This window comes from Tenrec ecaudatus, chromosome 1, assembly GCF_050624435.1.
Source record: "Tenrec ecaudatus isolate mTenEca1 chromosome 1, mTenEca1.hap1, whole genome shotgun sequence".
In the NCBI taxonomy this organism is placed as follows: domain Eukaryota; kingdom Metazoa; phylum Chordata; class Mammalia; order Afrosoricida; family Tenrecidae; genus Tenrec; species Tenrec ecaudatus.
The window spans coordinates 7,145,912-7,166,188 of NC_134530.1; the positions used below are offsets into that span (position 1 = coordinate 7,145,912).

General features: G+C 40.8%; 1 protein-coding gene across 1 annotated transcript in view; it reads left to right on the plus strand.

Annotated features, from left to right (window-relative positions):
• ADGRE1 (adhesion G protein-coupled receptor E1) overlaps positions 1-20,277 on the plus strand; it is a 71,414-nt gene that overhangs the window by 37,566 nt on the left and 13,571 nt on the right. Inside the window, exons 8-14 of the mRNA XM_075548023.1 lie at positions 1,483-1,566; positions 3,167-3,344; positions 4,456-4,575; positions 8,983-9,179; positions 16,232-16,402; positions 17,588-17,782; positions 19,949-20,184. Of these exons, the coding sequence (XP_075404138.1) occupies positions 1,483-1,566; positions 3,167-3,344; positions 4,456-4,575; positions 8,983-9,179; positions 16,232-16,402; positions 17,588-17,782; positions 19,949-20,184 (1,181 nt within the window). The remainder of the gene's footprint in view (positions 1-1,482; positions 1,567-3,166; positions 3,345-4,455; positions 4,576-8,982; positions 9,180-16,231; positions 16,403-17,587; positions 17,783-19,948; positions 20,185-20,277) is intronic.

Sequence of the window (20,277 nt, forward strand, 5' to 3'; positions counted from 1 at the left end):
ATACTCTTAGGTAGTGTCCAGTTGGCCCTCATCATGGTGACCTCGTGCACAATTGGACAAAATGCTGCCTGACTCCACATTTCCATAAACACTCTGTTGTGATCCATATGGTTTCCATTGGCTGGTTTTCAGAAGTTGAGCACCAAACCTTTCTTTCTAGTCTATCATAGTCTAGAAGCTCTACTTAAACCTACTGAATATCACATCACTGAGAGATAGGAGGTAGCTGCACACAAGGAACATAGGCTGAGACTCACATCAAGGTCTCCTGTATGGAAGATAGGAGACCTTCCATTGAACCACCATGATCCTCATTTCATGGATATACCGGTTTGTTCACCCATTCGCCCCACAAGGAGCCCTTGGGTTGTTGGCAGCCATTGGTGAGTATGAATAGAACTGTTATAAGTATCCACGGCCAGATTCTCTGTGTCAACATGAGCTTTCATTTCTACAGGGTGATGCCTAGGAGTGGGCTTACTAGATCATTGCATTGTCACATTTAAAAAACCTAGGTCCTGGGTGAAACAAATGGTTTATGCTTGAGTTCTAAACTAAAAGCTGGCTGTTTGAAATCACCTGCAGAGGAAAGACCTAGCAATCTGTTTCCATAAAGGTAACAGCCAAGACATGTGGGGTCGCTATGAGTCACAATCAATTCGATGACAACAACTTTGTGTTCTTCATTTTTTTTAAGCCTTTAAGTGGAATTTTCAGATCTTGTTAATCTAAACAGAAACCCTATAACCATCAAGCAGTCACTCACCATTGCCTCTAGCCCCTAAATCCTGGCAATATGTGATACGAATCCACTTCCTCCTTCCCATTACCTGGCATGTCACTGTGAGAGTAGGAGATGAAGCTGCCATCTTGGACCATAAACTTGTGCTCTTGCGTTGATGGTGTTAGAGCAGAGGTTCTCAGCCTGTGAGTCACAATCCCTTTGGGGGTCGAAAGGCCCTTTCACAGGGGTCGCCTGATTCATAACAGTAGCAAAATTACAGTTATGAAGTAGCAACGAATCTAATTTTATGGTTGGAGGCTCACCACAACATGAGGAACTGTATGAAAGGGTCGTGGAATTAGAAAGGTTGAGAACCACTGTGTTAGAGCATCTTCATTTGAACTTGTAGATCACATTTGAAATCCTTAGAATACTGTTGCATTTGTGGTGCATGTGTTTTAAACACATATCCCCACTAAATGGTTTTGCTGTTTGTTTATTTATACTTCATAGAAGAGACAGGTGATGTTATTTCTATTGTGACCAAATGATGAGTTTTTATATCCCTGAGAATTCTAGAGTGGCAGGAAGGTATTGGCGATGCAGAATCACAGCATACCATTTCAGAGTTTAGGACCTCAATGGAGGTTTCCCCTCAGACTGGGTTCACCATCTCCCTCATGGTGAGATGGATGGGCCCATGAGAAGGAAACTGCTTGTGTTTGAGACTAATCAATGGTCTTCTCCTGGGGATACAGGTGCCCTTCTGTGCCATAATGAATGCCACCTTCAGTATTCTGGATGATGCTTGTGAAAACAAGACCACAGCTGTCTCTCTGGAGGTAATCATGAACCCTTATTTGTCTTCTGTCTTTTGAGTGATTCCATAGTTTGTTTTACTGAACCATAGCACTCGGGCTTCTTGGGTAAGACATCTAGATATTTGGCATCATTCTTTTTTGGCACCTGAATGCTACAATATGGTTTAGTTTCCCCAATTGACTTAATCCATCCACCGGACAATAGAATCTCTCACTTTTTGTTATTAAAAACCATACTAGAACAAATGTGATTGGGCCTTGGCCTTGGATAATTAAAAATATACTTACGGATACATTAATTCTTGGAATGGAAATTGTTAAGTGAAAGAGTATGCACAATTGCCATCTATTTCATCCCATAAAGGCTACAGTAATTTGATTCCCAATGGAGCCTCTTGGATTGGGGGAGTTTGAATGGATAACCCTTTGTGTTAGTCTGGGCACATTAGTGAAACAAATCCACTGAAACACATATGTATAATAGAGAGTTTTATATAAAGGGTAAGTGCACATCAAGAAAACATCCAAAACCAGTTCTGCCCAAGCCCACAAGTCCAATATTAACAGATACGTCCGACACCAATCCACAAAGTCCTCCTCCATTTCACAAAGCAAACACTATGATGCTGAATGCAGGAGGGAAGCCAAATCAGTGAACGTGTAAGCATTTCAGCACTGGCAGGGGTCTCCACAGGGGTGCTTCAGCACCCAGGGCAGGTCTCCACATCAGGGTAGGTCCATGTGGCTTCTCCTTGGGGATGTCTTGCACGGTTTGATCATCTTATGTGCATGTGAAAACTGAACCAATGTATCAGAAAAACAGATGAATAACTAGTGCATTTGAACTATGCTTTGGGTGAAGAACATTGGAAATATCATGGTCTGACTGAAGAATAAACCAATTCATCTTAGAAGGAGTACAGCCAGAGTGATCCATGAAGCTAGGATGGTGAGGCTCTGTCCAAATTATATTGGACACGTTACCAAGAGGGATTAGTCCCTAGAGGAAGACATTATGCTTGGTTAAGTAGAGGGTCAGAAAAAAGAATGGAAACAGACAGCAAGAAGGATTGACCCAATGGCTTCCATGATGAGCTCAAACAAAGGAAAAATGGTGAGGATGGTGCAGGACCATGCGGTGTTTATTGTTATGCATAGGGTCGCTATGGGTCAGAACCTACTTGATAGCACCTAACAACACAACAACAACAATAATCTTTATGGGGATAGATGGTGATATCTTTTCTCTGAGAATCCATTGGGTAGGTTTGAAATGGCGAACCCTTTAACCTTTTGATTCACAGCAGAGCTCTTAGCTGTTGCACCACCAAGTATCCTGAGAGCCTTGAGAAAGAGCAGCTATTGTCTCGTTGATGAGAAAGAGATGTACCCATACACACACAGGAAACTAATAACTATCAAGTCAACACTGAGTCATGGCAACCCCATGTGTCAGAGTCGAAGTGCCTGACATGCAGTTTTCAATGGCTGATTTTTCTGAAGCCAGACTTTTCTTCAGAGATGCCTCTGCATAGATTTGCACATTTAATCTTTAGCTTCATAGTTGAGTGTGTAAGCTGCTTATGAAGTCCTAACCGAAAGATTGGACCTTTCTTTGCAGGATGCAGTGGAGAGCATTGCCAGTGTGCTTGAAGAAAAACCCACCTGGTCCAATTTCACCAAGGAAGAGACGTCCGCACTGGCTACCATTGTGCTGGAGAGCATGGAAAACACCATCCTGGCAGCTTTCCTGAAGCCCTCAGAGAACGAGAGTCAGATGGTTCAGACTGAGTCTGTAGGTATGTCCTACCTTGGTGGTCAGGTCACACCTGGGCACCGACTTTGAAGGGTGACCTTGGTCAATGGGATTCCCCCGTGGCTTTCTCACTCTCCTATTTTCCCAACTTTTATAAAAGCTTGAACTCATAACAAAAACAAGTCTAATCATATTAACAACATCACTGAGTGGCAAAAATTCTTTCGCTGGTCCTTCAACCATATGATTGTCATTTTCAGTATTGAAATACTCCAATGTTCTCTTCAGGGCCGTGGTAGCATTATACTTACTGGGTTCTTTGGGCTTTTTTTGTGACTAACTAGGGTTAAGGAATTTCAAAGAAAATGATTACCAGTGAGAGGGCTTCTGGAACATTCTCTCCGTATGCCACAGTACCGGGCAATGCCCCACCTCACATCTGTTACATCTGCCTGAGTCCCATGTATCCCAGAGTGAGTGCAGCACAGAGTGGAGTTCCAACTGCACTCCAGGATCTCTACAAAACATATATTTTTAAAGCTGTTGAGTCCACCACCATTCATGGGGTTCCCATGTGTGGTAGAGGAGAACTACACCCTACAGGTGACTGACTGGTAGAATCAGATTGCCAGACTCTTCTTCCAAGGCACCTCTAGGTGGACTCAAGTGGACAACCTTTCAGCTGACGGACCCCACTTATTTCAGGGCAGAACTGCTGCATAGCATTCTGCATAGTGTTCTGCTTCAATGGCTCATTGCAGAAGGGGGTTGGCAGACCTTTCTGCTGAGGCTCCTCTCAGCGGACTCAAACTTAGAACCTTCTTGGTTAGCTGTCCAGTGCTGCATAACCATCGACATCGGCTGTGCCTCCTCTGGATTTGGAGAGCTCACTAAATCTCATCTCTATTTGGAGTAGCTAGGAGATCATGATTCTGTTGCATTTCACTACTATGGATTCAGTTCCACCTGTCCTTGAGACAGCGTCACCCAACTGGATTTCTAACTCACTTGTTATTCATCCGAGGGTCCAAGACCCACCTTTTGTATTCTTTGTATTGTTGGCAACTGTGAACGTGCAACCACAGTGGGCAGAAATGAGATTCAGGGCCGACAGTCAGTGTCATCATGTACAAGCTCTTCTTTTCTTCTTTCAGACGTTGATCGTAAGGTTATCAAAGAAGAATGCACTGAAGAGGATGTCTCCCTCAACTTGAAGGCTAAAGGGGATGGGATGAAGATCAGATGTTCCACAATTGAGGAATCGGGATCTTCAGGTAGAGATGTGCTCTAGAGAATCCCAGGAAGGTGTTGTAGTGCATTAAGTTGTTGTTGTTATGATCCAACTCAAGGTGACCCTATGCACAACAGAAGGAAACACCAGCCAGCCCTGCCCTATTTTCACAATTGTTCTTATCTTTGACGCCATTGTTGCAGCATCTGTGTCCATCCATCTTATCTAGGGCCTTCCTGTTTTTTTCTGCTCCTGTGCTTTACCAAGCATGATTTCTCTCTTCAGGGACTGATCTCTCCTGCTGAGAGTCCAAGTCCATGAGACAAAGTCTCAACATGCTTGCCTCTAAGGAGCATTCTGACCGTACTTCTCTGAAGGCAGATCTGTTTTGTCTTCTGACAGTCCACAGTCCTTTTAATATTCTTCACCAACACCATAGTTCAAATGCACTGGTTTTTCTTCTTTCTTATTCAACATCCAACTTTAGCCCTCAAAGCAAAACTCTGGCCTTCAACAGTTTAAAGAGATTTTGTGCAACAGATTTACCCACTGCAATGCACCGTTTGATCTCTTGACTGCTGTTTTCAATGAGCATTGCTTGTGGATCCAAGCAAGATGAAATCCTTGACAACTTCAACCTCTTCTCTGTTTATCATCTTGTTCCTTACTGGTCCAGTTGTGAGGATTTGGACTTTCTTGACATTGAATTGTCATCCATAGGGAAAGCTACAAGCCCTGATCTTCACCAGCAAATACTTCAAGTTCTCTTCTTCAGAAAACAAGCAGCTATCATCTGCACATCCCACAGTATTAATAAGTCTTTCTCGGATTATAATGCCAAATTCTTCATTGTATAATCCAGGATCTCTGGTTATTTGCTCAACATGTAGATTGAATAAGTATAGAGAAAGGATAGAATCTTGATGCAAACCTTTCCTGATTTTAAACCATTTCGTAGTCCCTTGTTCTGTTCAGACATTTGCCTCTTGATCCACATACAGGTCCCTTAGGAGCACATTGAAGTGTTCTCCAATTCCCATTTATTTTTCTCAAGGCTATCTATACTTTCTTCTGATCCGTACAATTGAATGCCTTTGCCCAACCAATGAATCACAAGTAAACATCTTTATGATATTCTTCACTATCAGCCAAAATTCATGTATCATCAGCCATGATACATTCTTTTTTCACATCCTCTTCTGAATCTGGCCTGACCCTCTGGCAGCTCCCTGTCATTGTACTGCTGCCACCATTGTTGGATGGTCTTCAGCAAACATTTACTTGTGTGTGATATCATGATAAGAGAAAAACTGGGATTTCAACTTCCATAGAAAATTACAGTCTTGGAAATCCACAGGGAGTCACTATGAATCATCATTGACTTGATGGCAGTGAGGTTGGTTTATATTTTGAGCCATCTCTTGAGTCACCTTTCTTTGCAATGGATACAAATATGGATCTTTTCCAGTCAGTTGACCTAGTAGCTGTCTTCCGAATTTCCTGGCATAGATGAGTAAGTGCTTCCAGTGGTTAAAAAGATTGTTGAAACATTTAATTGGTATTTCCTTACTTCCTGGAGCCTTGTTTTTGGCTAATGCTTTCAGGTGCAGCTTCTTCCTTCAGTGTCATTACTTGTTGCTCATATGCGAACTCTTGAAAGGGTTGAATATTGGCTAGCTCCTTTGGGTACAGTGATTCCGTGTAGTCTTTCCATCTTCTTTTGATGCTTTCTGCATAATTCAATATTTTGTCCATAGACTATTTCAATATTTCACCTTGTGGCTTGATTTTTTTCCTTAAGATCTTTGTGATTAAGATATGCTGTTTTCATCCCTTTTTGTTTTCTAACTGTAGGGATTTGAACATTTATTATAATAATTTACTTTATTTTCTCTAGTTGCCATGTGAAAATTTCTATTGAGCTGTTTGACTTCATCATTTCTTCCATTTGTGTTTGCTACTCCATAATTGAGAGTAAATTTCAGAGTCTCTTCTAACATCCACTTTGATCTTTTCTGCTTTCTCCATATATGTTGTTCTTGATGTCATCTATAACTCATCAGATCACGAGTGTTTAATATATCAAATCTGTTCTTGAAATATTCTCAAAATTCATATACAATGTACTCAAGGTTGTTATTTTGGCTCTCCTGGGCTTGCTTCCCTATACTTTAATCTGAACTTACATATGAGCAATTGATAATCTGTTCCTCAGTCAGTCCCTGGCCTGGTGTTAGCAGCTGATATTGTGCTTTTCCATTGTCTATTACCACAAATGTAGTCCATTTGATTTCTGCATATTCCTTCTGAAGTGTTGTTGAAAAAAATATAAATATTTTTGAGGAAGAAGTCATTGATCTTTCAAAATTCTATCATACAATCTTCAGCTTTGTTTCTATCAACAAAGTCATATTTTCCATCTACTGTTCCTTCTTCTTTGTTTCCAACTTTTGCATTCCAATCATCAATCATTATCAGTTATTATTGATCTTCATTGCATGTTCGAACAATTTTTGCCTGAAGAATTTGGTAGACTCATTCAATTTTGTAATCACTAGCATTTGAATACTTCGAATAACCATTATTTTGATTGGATTTCCTTTCACTCGTAAAGACATTATCCTATCACAGACAGCATTGTACTTCAAGATAGCTCTTGAAATGTCTTTTTTGAAAATTAAAGCAAAGTCACTCCTCTAGATGTTGTCCTTCTCAGCACAGTGAACCACGATTTTCTGAACCAAAATGGTCAATACCAGAATGTTTCATCTCACTAATGCCTAGAATATCTATCTTTATGGGTCCCATTTCATTTTTAATGGCTGCCAATTTTCCTAGAATCATACTTCTTACATTCCATGTTATGATTATTAATTGATATTTGTAGCTGTTTCTTCTCATTTTGATCATGTCCATCAGCAAATTAAGGTCCCAAAGGCTTTACTCCTGCAGACTTTAGTCCATCCATGTCATTACGGTTGATTCTACTGTGAGAAGACAGCATATATTGAGTCATATTTTGAGTGCTTTCTGACCTGAGTGCCTTATTATCTTATGGCCCCAAAACTGACAAACTTCAGTTTCCACTCATGAGGTTTTCAGCAACTGGCAATGTTTTGATTCTATGTATAGGGTTTTCCAGGAGCCCTGGTTGTGTAGTGGATGTGCTTTGGTCAGAAGTTGGAAACCACCAGATTCTTGAGAAAATGCAGAGCATTTTACTCCTGTGCATAGTTACAGTTTTGGAAATTCACAGGGGCAGTTCTACTCAGTCCTATATGGTCACTCTGAGTTGGCATCAACTCACTGCCAGTGAGTTTGTTTTTTGCTTTTTAAAAATTTAAATAGGGTTTTCAATGTCGAATTCCTCTGAAGTGGACAGCCTATTCCTTCTTCCTTTTTGCACCTACTTTGCAGGTACTTATTACTCATATTTTAGGTGACAAGGAGGACCCCTGGCAGGTCTGTGTTGGCCCAATGGCAACTAACAGCAACAAAGAAGACAAAATATTTGCCATTCAACATTATTCCCACGTACACTTCAGTGACAGTAATCATATTCACCGTGTTGTTCACCCATAATAGAAGGAGCCCCGATGGTTCAGTGGTTGAGAACTTGACCACATGCTTGGAAGGTGAATCATCTAGCTCCTCTGAGGGAGAAAAATTATCCATAAGTATTACCTTCCCCCAACCCCTAAAAACTCAGTGCCATTGAGTCAGTTTCAACCCATGATGACCCAATATAGGATTTCCGAGGCTCTACATCTTTATGGGAGCATATTGCTATAACTTCATTCCATGGAATGACTGGTGGGTTTGAACTACTAGCCTTGGACTGAGGAGTCCAACATCTATCTGAGAGTACCACCAGGTATACCTTCATCAAGCCTAGAGATTCCTATGGGACAGTTGAATTTTGTCACATGGGGTCACCATGAACCAGTACTGACTTAATGACAATAGGTTTAAGAGAAGCTCAGTGTCCATACAACAAAATAATGAACCTGAAACTATATCTCACATCATATATGAAAATAATTCAAATTTGTTTCAAATGTAGTCAATATTTATCTATGTAATAGCAGCTTGGAATTATTTTTTAATGATTCATAGAGGGTCATTATTTTGGAAATCCAATGTTATTTAAGAGCAGAGAAGTGGAGCACATGGGGTATGTGTGTGTGTGTGTGTGTGTGTGTGTGTGTGTGTTGGGATAGCTGCAATAACTATTTTGCATACCCCTTTTCTTTTCCTTTAAACGTTTTATTAGGGGCATACATCAATTGTGCAAAGCACATCTGTACATTCATTGCCCTCATCATTTTCAAAGTAACCGCTCTCCACTTAAGCCCTTGGCATCAGGTCCTCTTTTTTCCCCCTCCCTCCCCGCTCCCCCTCCCTCATGAGCCCTTAATAACCCATTTCTTTTCTTTTGGGGAACTTGCAGGCACCACTGGGATAGCGTTTGTCTCCTTCTCTGGCATGGAGTCTATTTTAGATGAACGTTTCTTCCAAGACCCCCAAGACTACTTGACCAACTCAAAGAAGTTCAGGATGAATTCTCGAATTATTATGGGTGTTATGACTGGGGAAAAGAAAGATGGCTTCTCAGAGCCAATCATCTACTCTCTGGAGAATACCCAGGTTTGTGGTAAACTCTCTACCGAGCCCCCACCTACTCATGGAAAACTTCCTGTCTATCATCAAATTTAATTCTTATTTGTGATGGGGACTCACCAAAGTTTAAGCTTTTTATAATGTCTAGAAACTCAAGCTCATTCACAAAACCCAACTCTAGATTAATGAATTCCTTTATTTCTTTTATATTTTAATTTTTTTAATTGTGGTGAATATGTAACATTTATCATCTCAACCTTCTTTACAGGTACAATGTAGTTACATTAATTGTGTCCATCATGTGTGCAACTGTGAAACTCACCTATTTTCATGTTTTCCTGTTGCTTTTAACAGAATGAGCTCTATTATTTGTGCATGGTGTTGTTCTGTTCAGTGAAGACAAAGATTGAGGTTAGATTGGGTTGTTCATGCAGAAAGACCTACTGGTTTACATATTAGCTATGACTATGCAATAATCAGAACATGAAATGCATAAAATATGAATCTAGGAATTTAAAGTTGTTAAAAGTAAAATGCAACCTATAGAGATTGTGGTAGTTACATAATCTCATGTCAACTTGAGGTTACTAAGAGTAAAGGGGTGGAGTCTAGCCTGTCAATCAGGTCATGGCCTGATTATGCCTCCTGGTGGACCTGACCTTCTCATGAGGATTCTGGGAACTTCTCTTTCTCCTGGGAGGTGGGCCACGATCTCTCTTTCTGCTTCACCTGGCTGTTGAGGAGCCACACCCAAAGAGTCAGAGGAACCACGTGGCAACCTGGACCAGGGCTGAAATACTTCCACTGCTACTGTAGTCACAAGACTATTCACCCACCGGCATGTGATCTTCCTGCATTTGGCACCAATGAAGAGGATTTTATAGACTAGTATCAGACACATGGGCTAATATTGGACTTATAAGACTGATCTGGACTGGGCTTGGAATGTCTCAATATACAATTGCTCTTTGATATAAAGAGCTTTCTCTTATACACATATGAGTGTCTCTGGATTTGTTTCTCTAGTCAACCTCGCCTAACACAGAGATTGATATTTGAGGCATTAGTGATCTAAAATAGACTGATGATGGCCACTAGAAGTCACACAAACACATGCTTTACTATGGCAGGAATGAACGAATATTTCAAGATTCATCTTGAAGAATAATGCTGTCTGTGAAAGGATTATAACTGTATGAATATAAGCAAGATGAATTAATACAAGTACTATTCACATCTATGTGCCAACCATTAAAGCTAGCGATAAAGAAGCTGAACTTTTCGATCAATTATTTTCATTTGAAATTGATCAAACATGCATTGATGATTAAGATGCATTGATAATCATTGGCAATAGGAATGCAAAAGTGGAAACAAAGAGGAAGTAACAGTATTTATAAAGTATGGCATTGGTGAAATAACCTGGAGATTGCATGATAAAATTTGAAAAATGAATTACCTCTTCACTGTAAATACTTTTTTAATAACACAAATGGTGACTATACAGGTGACAATCACCAGATGAAACCCACAAACCTCAGATTTTGGAATAAACCATCAATTTCTCATATGTAAGTCCAGATTTACATATAAGTAATTGATAGTGTGTAACAAAAATAAAATGGAATTCATAAAGATTGATATCTAAGGCATTATTGAGCTGTAATGGACTAGTAGTAGCTCTTTTGAATCAAAAAGTCATATGGTTTATTAAGCCATGAACGACATAATCAAGAAGGATGATTTTGCATTCACTGTTGAAAAGGACATTTCAAGAGCTGTCTTGAAGTACAATCTGTCTGTGAGAGGCTTACATCTATATACCTTCAAGGAATTGAAATCAATAAACCTAGTATTCAAATTTATGCGCCAACCACTAAAGCTACTGATGCAGAAATTGAAGAATTCTACCAAGTTCTTCAGTTTGTTATTGATCGAGCATGCAATCAAGATGCACTGATAATTATTGATGATTGGAACTCAAATGTTGGAAGCAAAAAGGAAGGAACAGTAGTTGGAAAATATGGTCTTAGTGATAGAAATGAAACTGGAGATTGGGTGATAGAATTTTGCAAACCAACAACTGGTTGATAGCAAATACCGTTTTTTTCCAATAATACAAACAGCGACAATACACATGGACTTCTCTGGCTGCAATACACAGAATCAAGTTGATAACATCTGTAGGAAGGGGTGATGAAGAAGCTCAATGTCAGAAAAACAAGGCCAGAGGCTGGCTGTGGAACAGACCATCAATTGCTCATATGTTAGTTCAGGTTGAAGTTGAAGAAAGTGAAAACAAGCACCAAAGAGCCAAAATATGATATTGAGTCGATCTCATATGAATTTCAGAGAAATAAAAAAATAAAAATCCAAGAATAGATTTGCTGCATTGAACACAAGTGACAGAAAACTCAATCAAGAATACAATACTCGAAGAAAGAAAAAGGTCATTAAGAAGACAAGAAAGAAAAAAAGTTCAAAATGGATGTCAGAAAAGGTTATGAAACTTATTCTAAGTCATAGAGTAGCTAAAGCAAATAGAAGAAATTATAAAGTGAAAGAACTGGATAGAAAATTCCAAAGGCATCTCAGGAAGATAAAGTATTATAATGGAATTTTCACAGCCCTGCAGTTAGAAAACCCAAAATGAACAGCATTCTCAGCATATGTTAAACTGAAAGAACTCAAGAAAAAAACAAAACTCAAGCCTGGAGTTACAGTATTAAAAGGTTCTAAGGGAAAAATATTGAATGCTGCAGGAAGCATCAACAGAGTTGGAAAAAATACAGAATCACTGTACCAAAAAAACATGAGTCAATATTTAAACATTTCCAGAGTTAGCATATGAGCAAGAACCAAGGTAATGGAGGAAGTAGTTCGCGCTGCACTGAAAGCATTAACCAAAAACAAGGATCTAGGAATTGACAGAATACCAATTGAAATGTTTCAATGAGATGATGAAGCACTGAAAGCACTTATTCATTTATGCTAGAAAAGTTGGAAGACAGTTACTTGATCAAGTGACTGGTAGAGATCCATATTTGTACTCGTTTCAAAGAAAGGTGAACCAACAGAAGGCTCAAATTATAGAACAATATCATTGATATCACATGGAAATAAAATATTTCTGACAATTATCCAACAGCAGTTGCATCAGTACAGTGACCCGGAGCTGCCAGAGATTCAGGTCAGATTCAGAAGAGGATGTGGAGCAAGGGATATCATTGCTGATGTCCGATGGATCTTGGCTGAACACAGAAATTACTGGAGAGTTAGGTACTTGCATTTTATTGACTATGCCAAGGCATCTGTATGAGTGCATGATCACAAATTATATATAGCCTTGAGAAGAATAGAAATTCCAGAAAACTTAATTGTGTTCATGTGGAACTCATACATGGATTAATAAGCAGTTGTATGAACAGAACAAGGGGACACTTCATGATTTTAAATCAGGAAAGGTGTGCATCGGGGTTCTATCCCCTCACCATACTTAGTCAACCTGAGAAGCTTACTCATCAGAGAAGCTGGCCTATATGGGGGGAAAATGTCATGAGGATTGGTAGAAGGCTTATCAACAACCTGCGATAAGCAGATAATACAACTTTGTTTGATGAAAGTGAAGAAGAATTGAATAACTTGCTGATGAATTTCAAGGATGCAGCCTTCAGTACGGATTACAACTCTATGTTCTCACAATTGGACCAATAGAGAACATCACGACTGAGGTCCCTAAGCCATGGGATTTTAAACTACCTCATATGCATGTGAAAGTTGAACATTGAATAAGGAAGCCATAAGAAGAATGGTTGAATTTGAAATATGGTGCTGATTAAGAATATTTAAAGTACTATGGACTGCCAAAAAGACCAAACAAATCTGTCTGGTTAGAAGTACAGCCAGTGTACCCCTTAGAGGTAGGTATGGTGAGGCTTCGTCTTACATACATTGTACATGTTGTCAGGAAAAACCAGTTCCTGGAGAAAGACATGCTTGGGTAAAGTAGAGGGTAGCAAAATGAGAAGGGCCCTAAATGAGATAGATTGGCTGCAACAATGGGCTCAAAGACAGGAACAGTAGTGAGGATGGCCCAGGACCGGACATGTTTTGTTGTTGTGCATGGGGTTACTATGGTTCAGAATCAACTTGATAGCACCTAACAACAACTACAAAACAAATTCAGATGGACTCTGAAGAAAATTGAAACAAGCCCACAAGAGCTAAAATATGACCTCGAGTGTATCTTATCTGGATTTAGAGACTATCTACAGAAACAGATTTGACACACTGAACTCTAATGACAGATACACTTTTGGGAAGCTGTGGGGTTACATCAATAAAATAATATGTGAGGAAAGCAAACAGTTATTTAAAAAAACAGAAAAGAAAGGAAGACCAAAATTGATGTCAGAAGAGACTTTGAAACTTGTTCTTGAACATAGAGTAAGATAAATCAAATGGGAGAAATGATGACATAAGAGATTTGAGTAGAACATTTTAAAGGGCCGCATAAAGGCCACAGTGAAGCATTATAACAAACTGTGCACAGATATGGACTTACAAAAGCACAATGAGAGGACATGCTCAGTTTACCTGCAGCTGAAAGAACTAAAGGAAAAATGTGTAAGCCTTGAGTTACAATATCAAACCATTCTATGGGTAAAATATTGAATGATACAGGAATCTTTGACAGACGATGTAGGGACACACACAGTCACAGAACCAAAAAAGATTAGTAAATCTTCAACTATTTCAAGAGATAGCTTATGATCAAAATCCAATTGGATTGAAGGAAAAGTCCAAGCTGCACTGAAAGCATTACCAAAAAACAAGGCTTCGAGAATTATTGTGGTGACCAGGCAAAGACATTTGACTGCGTGGAGCATAACAAAATCAGAAAAAGTGTGTTTCGGGTTCGAATCCTTTCACCATCCTTATTCAGTCTGAACAAATAATGCTGCACAAATAATCCAAGAAGCTGAAGTATATGGACAACAATGTGGCATCAGGATTGGAGGCTCTCTAATTTTTCAATATGCTGTTGATTGAATCTTCCTTGCTGAGACTCAGAGAATCTGAGACCCTATCATATGAAGATCAAAGACTGAAGCTTTCTGTATGGATTGCACCTCACTGTCCAGACAGCAGAAGTCATTACAATTGGACCATTAAACAGTATCATGATAAAGATAAATGGAGAAATGGTTGAAATTGTCATTTACTTGAACCTACAATGAATGAATGCTCGTCAAGAAATCAAACAAGTTAGACTGAGAAAATCTGCCCCAAAAGACTTCTTTAAAGTATTAGAGAGCAAATATGTCAATTTGATGACTTAGTTGTGTCTGACCTAATCACCCCATAAGCACTTGGAAACCCAAATTTCATAAGGAAGACCACGGAAGAACTGATGCATTTGAATTATGGTGTGTGTTGGTGAAGAATATTGAAAGAATCATGGACTGCCAGAAGACCAAGCAAATCTGCCTTGGATGGATTTGTGTGAGGAAGTTCAGTCAAAATGCTCTCCAAAAGCCAGGAGGGCAAAACTGTTTCATATACATGGGACATGTTATCAGGAGAGACCAGTCCCTGGAAAATGACATCATGTTTGGTAAGGAAGCAGTTGCTAGATGTCATTGAGTTGGTTCTGACTCACAGTGACCCTATGCACAAGAGAAGAAAACACTGTCAGGTCTCGTGTCATCCCCACCATTGTTTTCATGTTTAAGACCATTGCTGGAATCACGGTGTCCATCTGTCTCCGGAAGGTCTTACACTTTTTCATTGACCCTCTACTTTGCCAAGCATTTTGTTCTTTTCCATAGACTGATCTTTCCTGATCACATGGAAGAGTAGAAGATCTGTGACAGCATGGAAGAACCTCAAGAGGTGGGCTGACACAGCAGCTGCAAAAATGGACTCACATATAGCACGTTCCCAGGAGAAAGATGAAGCTACTGTTCCTTTAAAGCTTTATAGCTTCATGGTGATCCTAAGTACAATACAATTAAACACTCATGTGAGTCTTGGGGATTGGTTGGATTCGGTGAAAAACAAAAGCCATTCTCAGTAGTCTTCCTCTCTCTCCAAACTTGAGGTTCAGTTCCCTGGCAGAGTCCATAAATGCTACCAGAGAACCAGATGGCTTAGGACAAAGATTCCGGATGGCACAAGGATTGAGGGCTCAGATAACAACTCTGTGGAAGGAAAGACATGGAAATCTGATCCTGTAAAGATTTACAGCCTTGCAAATCCTATAGGACAAAAATTCAATTCTGTCCTTTAAGGTCACGGGAAGAATGGATGCATTTAGATTATATTGATATACCATCCCACTTCCATTGAGTTGACTCCTATATGGTGGCTACCAATTTCTTGTGGGAGCAGACAGCAGCATCTCAGTCCCATGAAGTGAATGGTGAGTTTGAATTGCCACTATGTGTCCACCAGTGTCACCAGGAGTCCTTAATGACTCTGTCAAAGACTGACAGACAAATGAACAAATCTGTCCTGTAAGAAGTACAGCCTAATGCTCCTTAGAAGGGAAGTTGGAGAGACTTCAGATTTCATACTTTGGACATGTCAGCAGGGACTGATCCCCAGAGAAGGACCTCATGGTTGGTAGAATCGAGGATCAATGAAAAAGAAGAGACCTTCAATAAGATGTATCGATACAGTGATTGCAACAATGGACTTGAACAGAAACAATTGTTCTTGTCCTCTGTTGCTTTCTGTGGTACATAGGGTCACTATGAGTTGGAATTGACTCAACTGTACTAAGAACAACATCTACAAAAAAAGTGTTGAATAAATGGGTGAATGAACTAATCACTACATAGAAGGTTTTGTCCTGGTTTGTATGAAAGGAGGATTTTACTCTAGTAATGGAGTAAACTTATCTGCCTCAAGTTGGCCATCACTGGAATGTTAGCATTGGAGTGGTAGCATTTCCCTCTATTCCCTAAATATTATAATCCAATCTTCTTGCTCCGAATAGGTCTTAACACTGGTCATATTGAATCCACGGTAGGGTGAGTTTTGAGTGATTAAGACCTTTGATTTTTTTTTTTCAGCCAAAGGAGGCACTTGAGAAGCCGATGTGTGTTTCCTGGAGCACAGACATAGAGGAAGGGTGGTGGACACCCTCTGGCTGTTTGGTCCTTAATGTTTCCGAGACGCATACCATCTGCAGCTGTAATCGGATGGGCAACCTGGCTATTATCATGGCTGCCAGCGAGCCCACAGTAAGTACTGGTGGATTGTTCCCCGTCTTCCCAATTAGCCAGCCCCAAATACAAAGGAAAAATAGTTATTATATACCTGTTATGTGTTTCTCATGGAGCTAGGTGTTGTAGGAGGCAATTATGGAGACAATAATGATGTGTGTATGCTTTTGTTCTAGAACAATTCATGAAATTCATGTATAAGATGAGAAATAACGACCCTACACAGACAGAGGCACCCTACCAATTACAAATCCTATGTGCTTTATGCCAGATTCTGTATTTAACAGTAGCTTTAAGCATTAAGAAGCAGCCTCTAAGTTCATCGCCTTAAAATTTATCATCCAAACAAGGGAACTGAGGCACAGAACAGTGACAGTGTCATGCTCAAGCGCGTACACCCAGAAACTGGCAGGATGGCAGTTTCTTTGCTCCCACTAGGTAACAATATCACAAAGGGGAGCCCCTGCCATGGTGTATCTTTAACATAAAATTATGCACACATGGGACACCGAAATAAAATTTAACAGTGAAGGTGAATAAAGGAAGGACTTGACTTGTTACATTTCTTCCCAGAAGTTGGAGCTTCTCCATATATCTACATATCAGTTGGAATTCAGTGCAAGGGGCAGAAATCAATTAATCAAGCAGGAAGATACCTAACACAGGGAATTGATAGTTCACAAAATCACCCTGAGGCATGAAGGAGCTGAAGTCCGGTCTGCCCCTAGGAATTTTTGCTTCAAGGTCACTGCTGGAAGATAGGGCGCAAAGGTTCGAAACTACTGCCATATACTTCTCACACTCATAAAACTGGTAACTGGGCCGTTGGAATGCCTTTGGTTAACTCTTGTCTGCTGGGATTCACTTGTCTTCGAACATCACTCCAGAAAAGTGAGATCTGCCAGGTTTTTCCAGAAGCATCTCATTGGAAAACCTAAATTACATATAAGGCTTTCACCCTAGTGGGGTTTTGAAAATGTAGTTGGTAGACAGCATCATGCCTCTGCGAGGAATGGGGTGGACATAGCCTGCGGAGGGGATGGATGCTGATGGGAGTTAAAGGAGCAGGAATGCACAACGGGTTCTCACAAAGTGTTAGAGGATGAAAAGGCCCTAGGCCAGTTTTGCCCAAGTCAAGCGTCTGGATACTTCCTTCCCGACATAGCTACCATCTCCCTCTAATATGGCTTTCTTCCCTGACAGATGGAGTTTTCCTTGTATGTGATCAGTCATGTGGGTATGATCATCTCTTTGGTGTGCCTCGCCCTGGCCATCGCCACATTTCTGCTGTGCCGGGCCATCCGTAGCCACAATACTTACCTCCACCTGCATCTCTGCGTGTGCCTGTTCCTGGCCAAGAGTCTCTTCCTCGTTGGTATAGACAAGACTGACAACAAGGTCTCATGTCCTCATATCTCACTGTCTCCATATCTGCCTCTGGTTATCCTCCCCCACCTCCCTGAGTGCTTGGTCTTGCCCATCAGATTTTCCCCTCAGCTTCTCATCTACTTGACTCCTCCTTGGGATATCTCTGAGTCCAAGGTCACTTTCCTTACCTTATGTGTTCCTTCCTACTGTCATTCCCTGTATTTTTAAAGAGCCCCGGTGGCATGACAGTTAAGTACTAGACTGCTAACCAAAAGGATGGTAGTTCAAGTCCACCCAGAGGCTCTGCAAGAGAAAGACCTGGTGATTACAGCCTTGGGAACCCGATGATACAGTTCTATTTCATCACACTGCAATCATCTCAACACTATCCAACAACCTACCAGTGCTTACCAACTGGGGAGGCAGGGACAATATTGCCTCCAGGGGATATTGAGCCATGTCTGGAGGCATGTATAATTGTCACCTATGGGTGGTTGTGGTGTTACCAACACCTAGTGGGTGGAGGCCAGGGAGGCTACTCAGTAAGGATGACTTACCACAACCCAAAATTATCTGGCCCCAAAGGTCAATGGTGCTACATTTGTGATACTATTTTCTTGCCTCACTATATCCTCCTACACATTCTTATTGAAATCATGTAACTCGTTTGTTATTTTACTTATTGAATAATTAATAGCTACCTCCACAACCATAAATAAGGAGACCTGGCAACACAGTGGATAAACCCTCTCAGCTAAGCCATTGGCTGCTAACAGAACTATTAGTGGTTCTAATCCACCAAGCAGTTTTATGGGACCAAAGCTTGGAAATTTGCTCTCATGATTACAGCCTCGCAAACCCTGCAGGGTAATTCTACTCTGCCACACTGAGTTGTCATGGGGTGGAATAGATTTAACAGCACGCAAGTGACAGAAACAACACTAGCCTGTGAGTCCCAACAGGGCAAGAACTTTGGCCAGTTCACCTCCTGAGATGGTATTGGGCACACAGATTTTCCAAAAGGAGTACTATTGGCATTGAAGTGGAATGATTAATCTTTGCATCAAATTCCTCCTGACTGTAGAAGGCCTTGCTTGTAGCTCTCTGCTCATCCCCTTGACCAGAGGCCGGGAAGCTTCCTATAATGCCTCAGAGAGTAAGTACGTTCCAATTTGGAGGCCATGCTGTCTCTGTCTCAACCGCTTCACTCTGCCATTGCACACAGAACACATCATAGATTCGCTATAAATGGGAGTGACTGTGTGCCAATAAACTTTATTGACAAAGACAACCAAGTTGTCCATGGGTGAATGCTTGCTGAATCACCTACCACAAGGCAGGTGATTTGGCCCCATTCAGCAGCGACTCATGAGACAAGACTGGCTATTTGCTCCCATAAAGATTACAGCATAGGACAGCACAATCTAGTCTGTCACGTGGAGTCACTCCAAATCAGAATTGACAGCACACAGCAAGATGTCTGTAAATCTCCTTTAAAGTAAAGTGGTCAACCATCCAGTTTGCTCTAACATCCCCTGGACTTCGCACTGAAAGCCCCACATCCTGGGTTACCTGAGCCTCAGGCAGGTGGTATTGGTCAGTCACACTTGAAAAGGGAGAGTGCTATTGATGGTTAAGAACCAGAAGGCTGAAAGAATGGCCAGGTTAGAGAAACTCAAGTCAAGGAAATTCTCCCCTTTTCCTCCCCACACTCTTGAACTGGTGCCCTGGTTGTTGTTAGATGCCATACAGAGCCAAACACTGCCTGGTCTTGTGCCATCCTCACAATCATTGCTATGTTGTCTGCTGCTGCAGTCACTGTTCAACCCATCTCTTCATGGGTCTCCCCTTTCTTCCCTATGCTTCTACATTACCAATCACATATCCTCTTCAGGGACTGGTCTCTCTTGGGAACAATGTCCAAAATGAGATGAAATTTCACCATCCTTGTTTCTAGTAGATTTTCCCAGCGCAATACAGCATTTGATTTCTTGACTGCTCCTGAGCCAAGTAAGGAAGTCCCTGGCAACTAAAATCATTCCTCTATCACGCTATTGTCCATTGGTCCAGTTGTAATAATTTTGTTTTCTCTATGTTAACATATAATCCAAATTCAGTAGACAAACCCTCCCCAATCTACGAGGGTCTTTTTTTTTCCTTGTGGGGCCCTGACTGTACAATGTACCTTCTGTCCAGATTGGTTGTGCCATCATTGCTGGCTTCCTGCACTACTTTTTCCTTGCCTGCTTCTTCTGGATGCTGGTGGAAGCCATAATGCTTTTCATGATGGTCAGAAACTTGAAAGTGGTCAATTACTTCAGCTCCCACAACATCAAGATGCTGCACCTCTGTGTCTTTGGCTATGGACTCCCAGGAGTGGTGGTGGTCATTTCTGCAAGCGTGCGACCACGGGGCTATGGGATGCATAATCGGTGAGTGACATCCTTTTCTTTGAAGACCTATTTGAAAGTTGACAAGGATAAGTACGTGAGCAAGAAAAGAGCAGCAACAGTAGCTCTATTTGT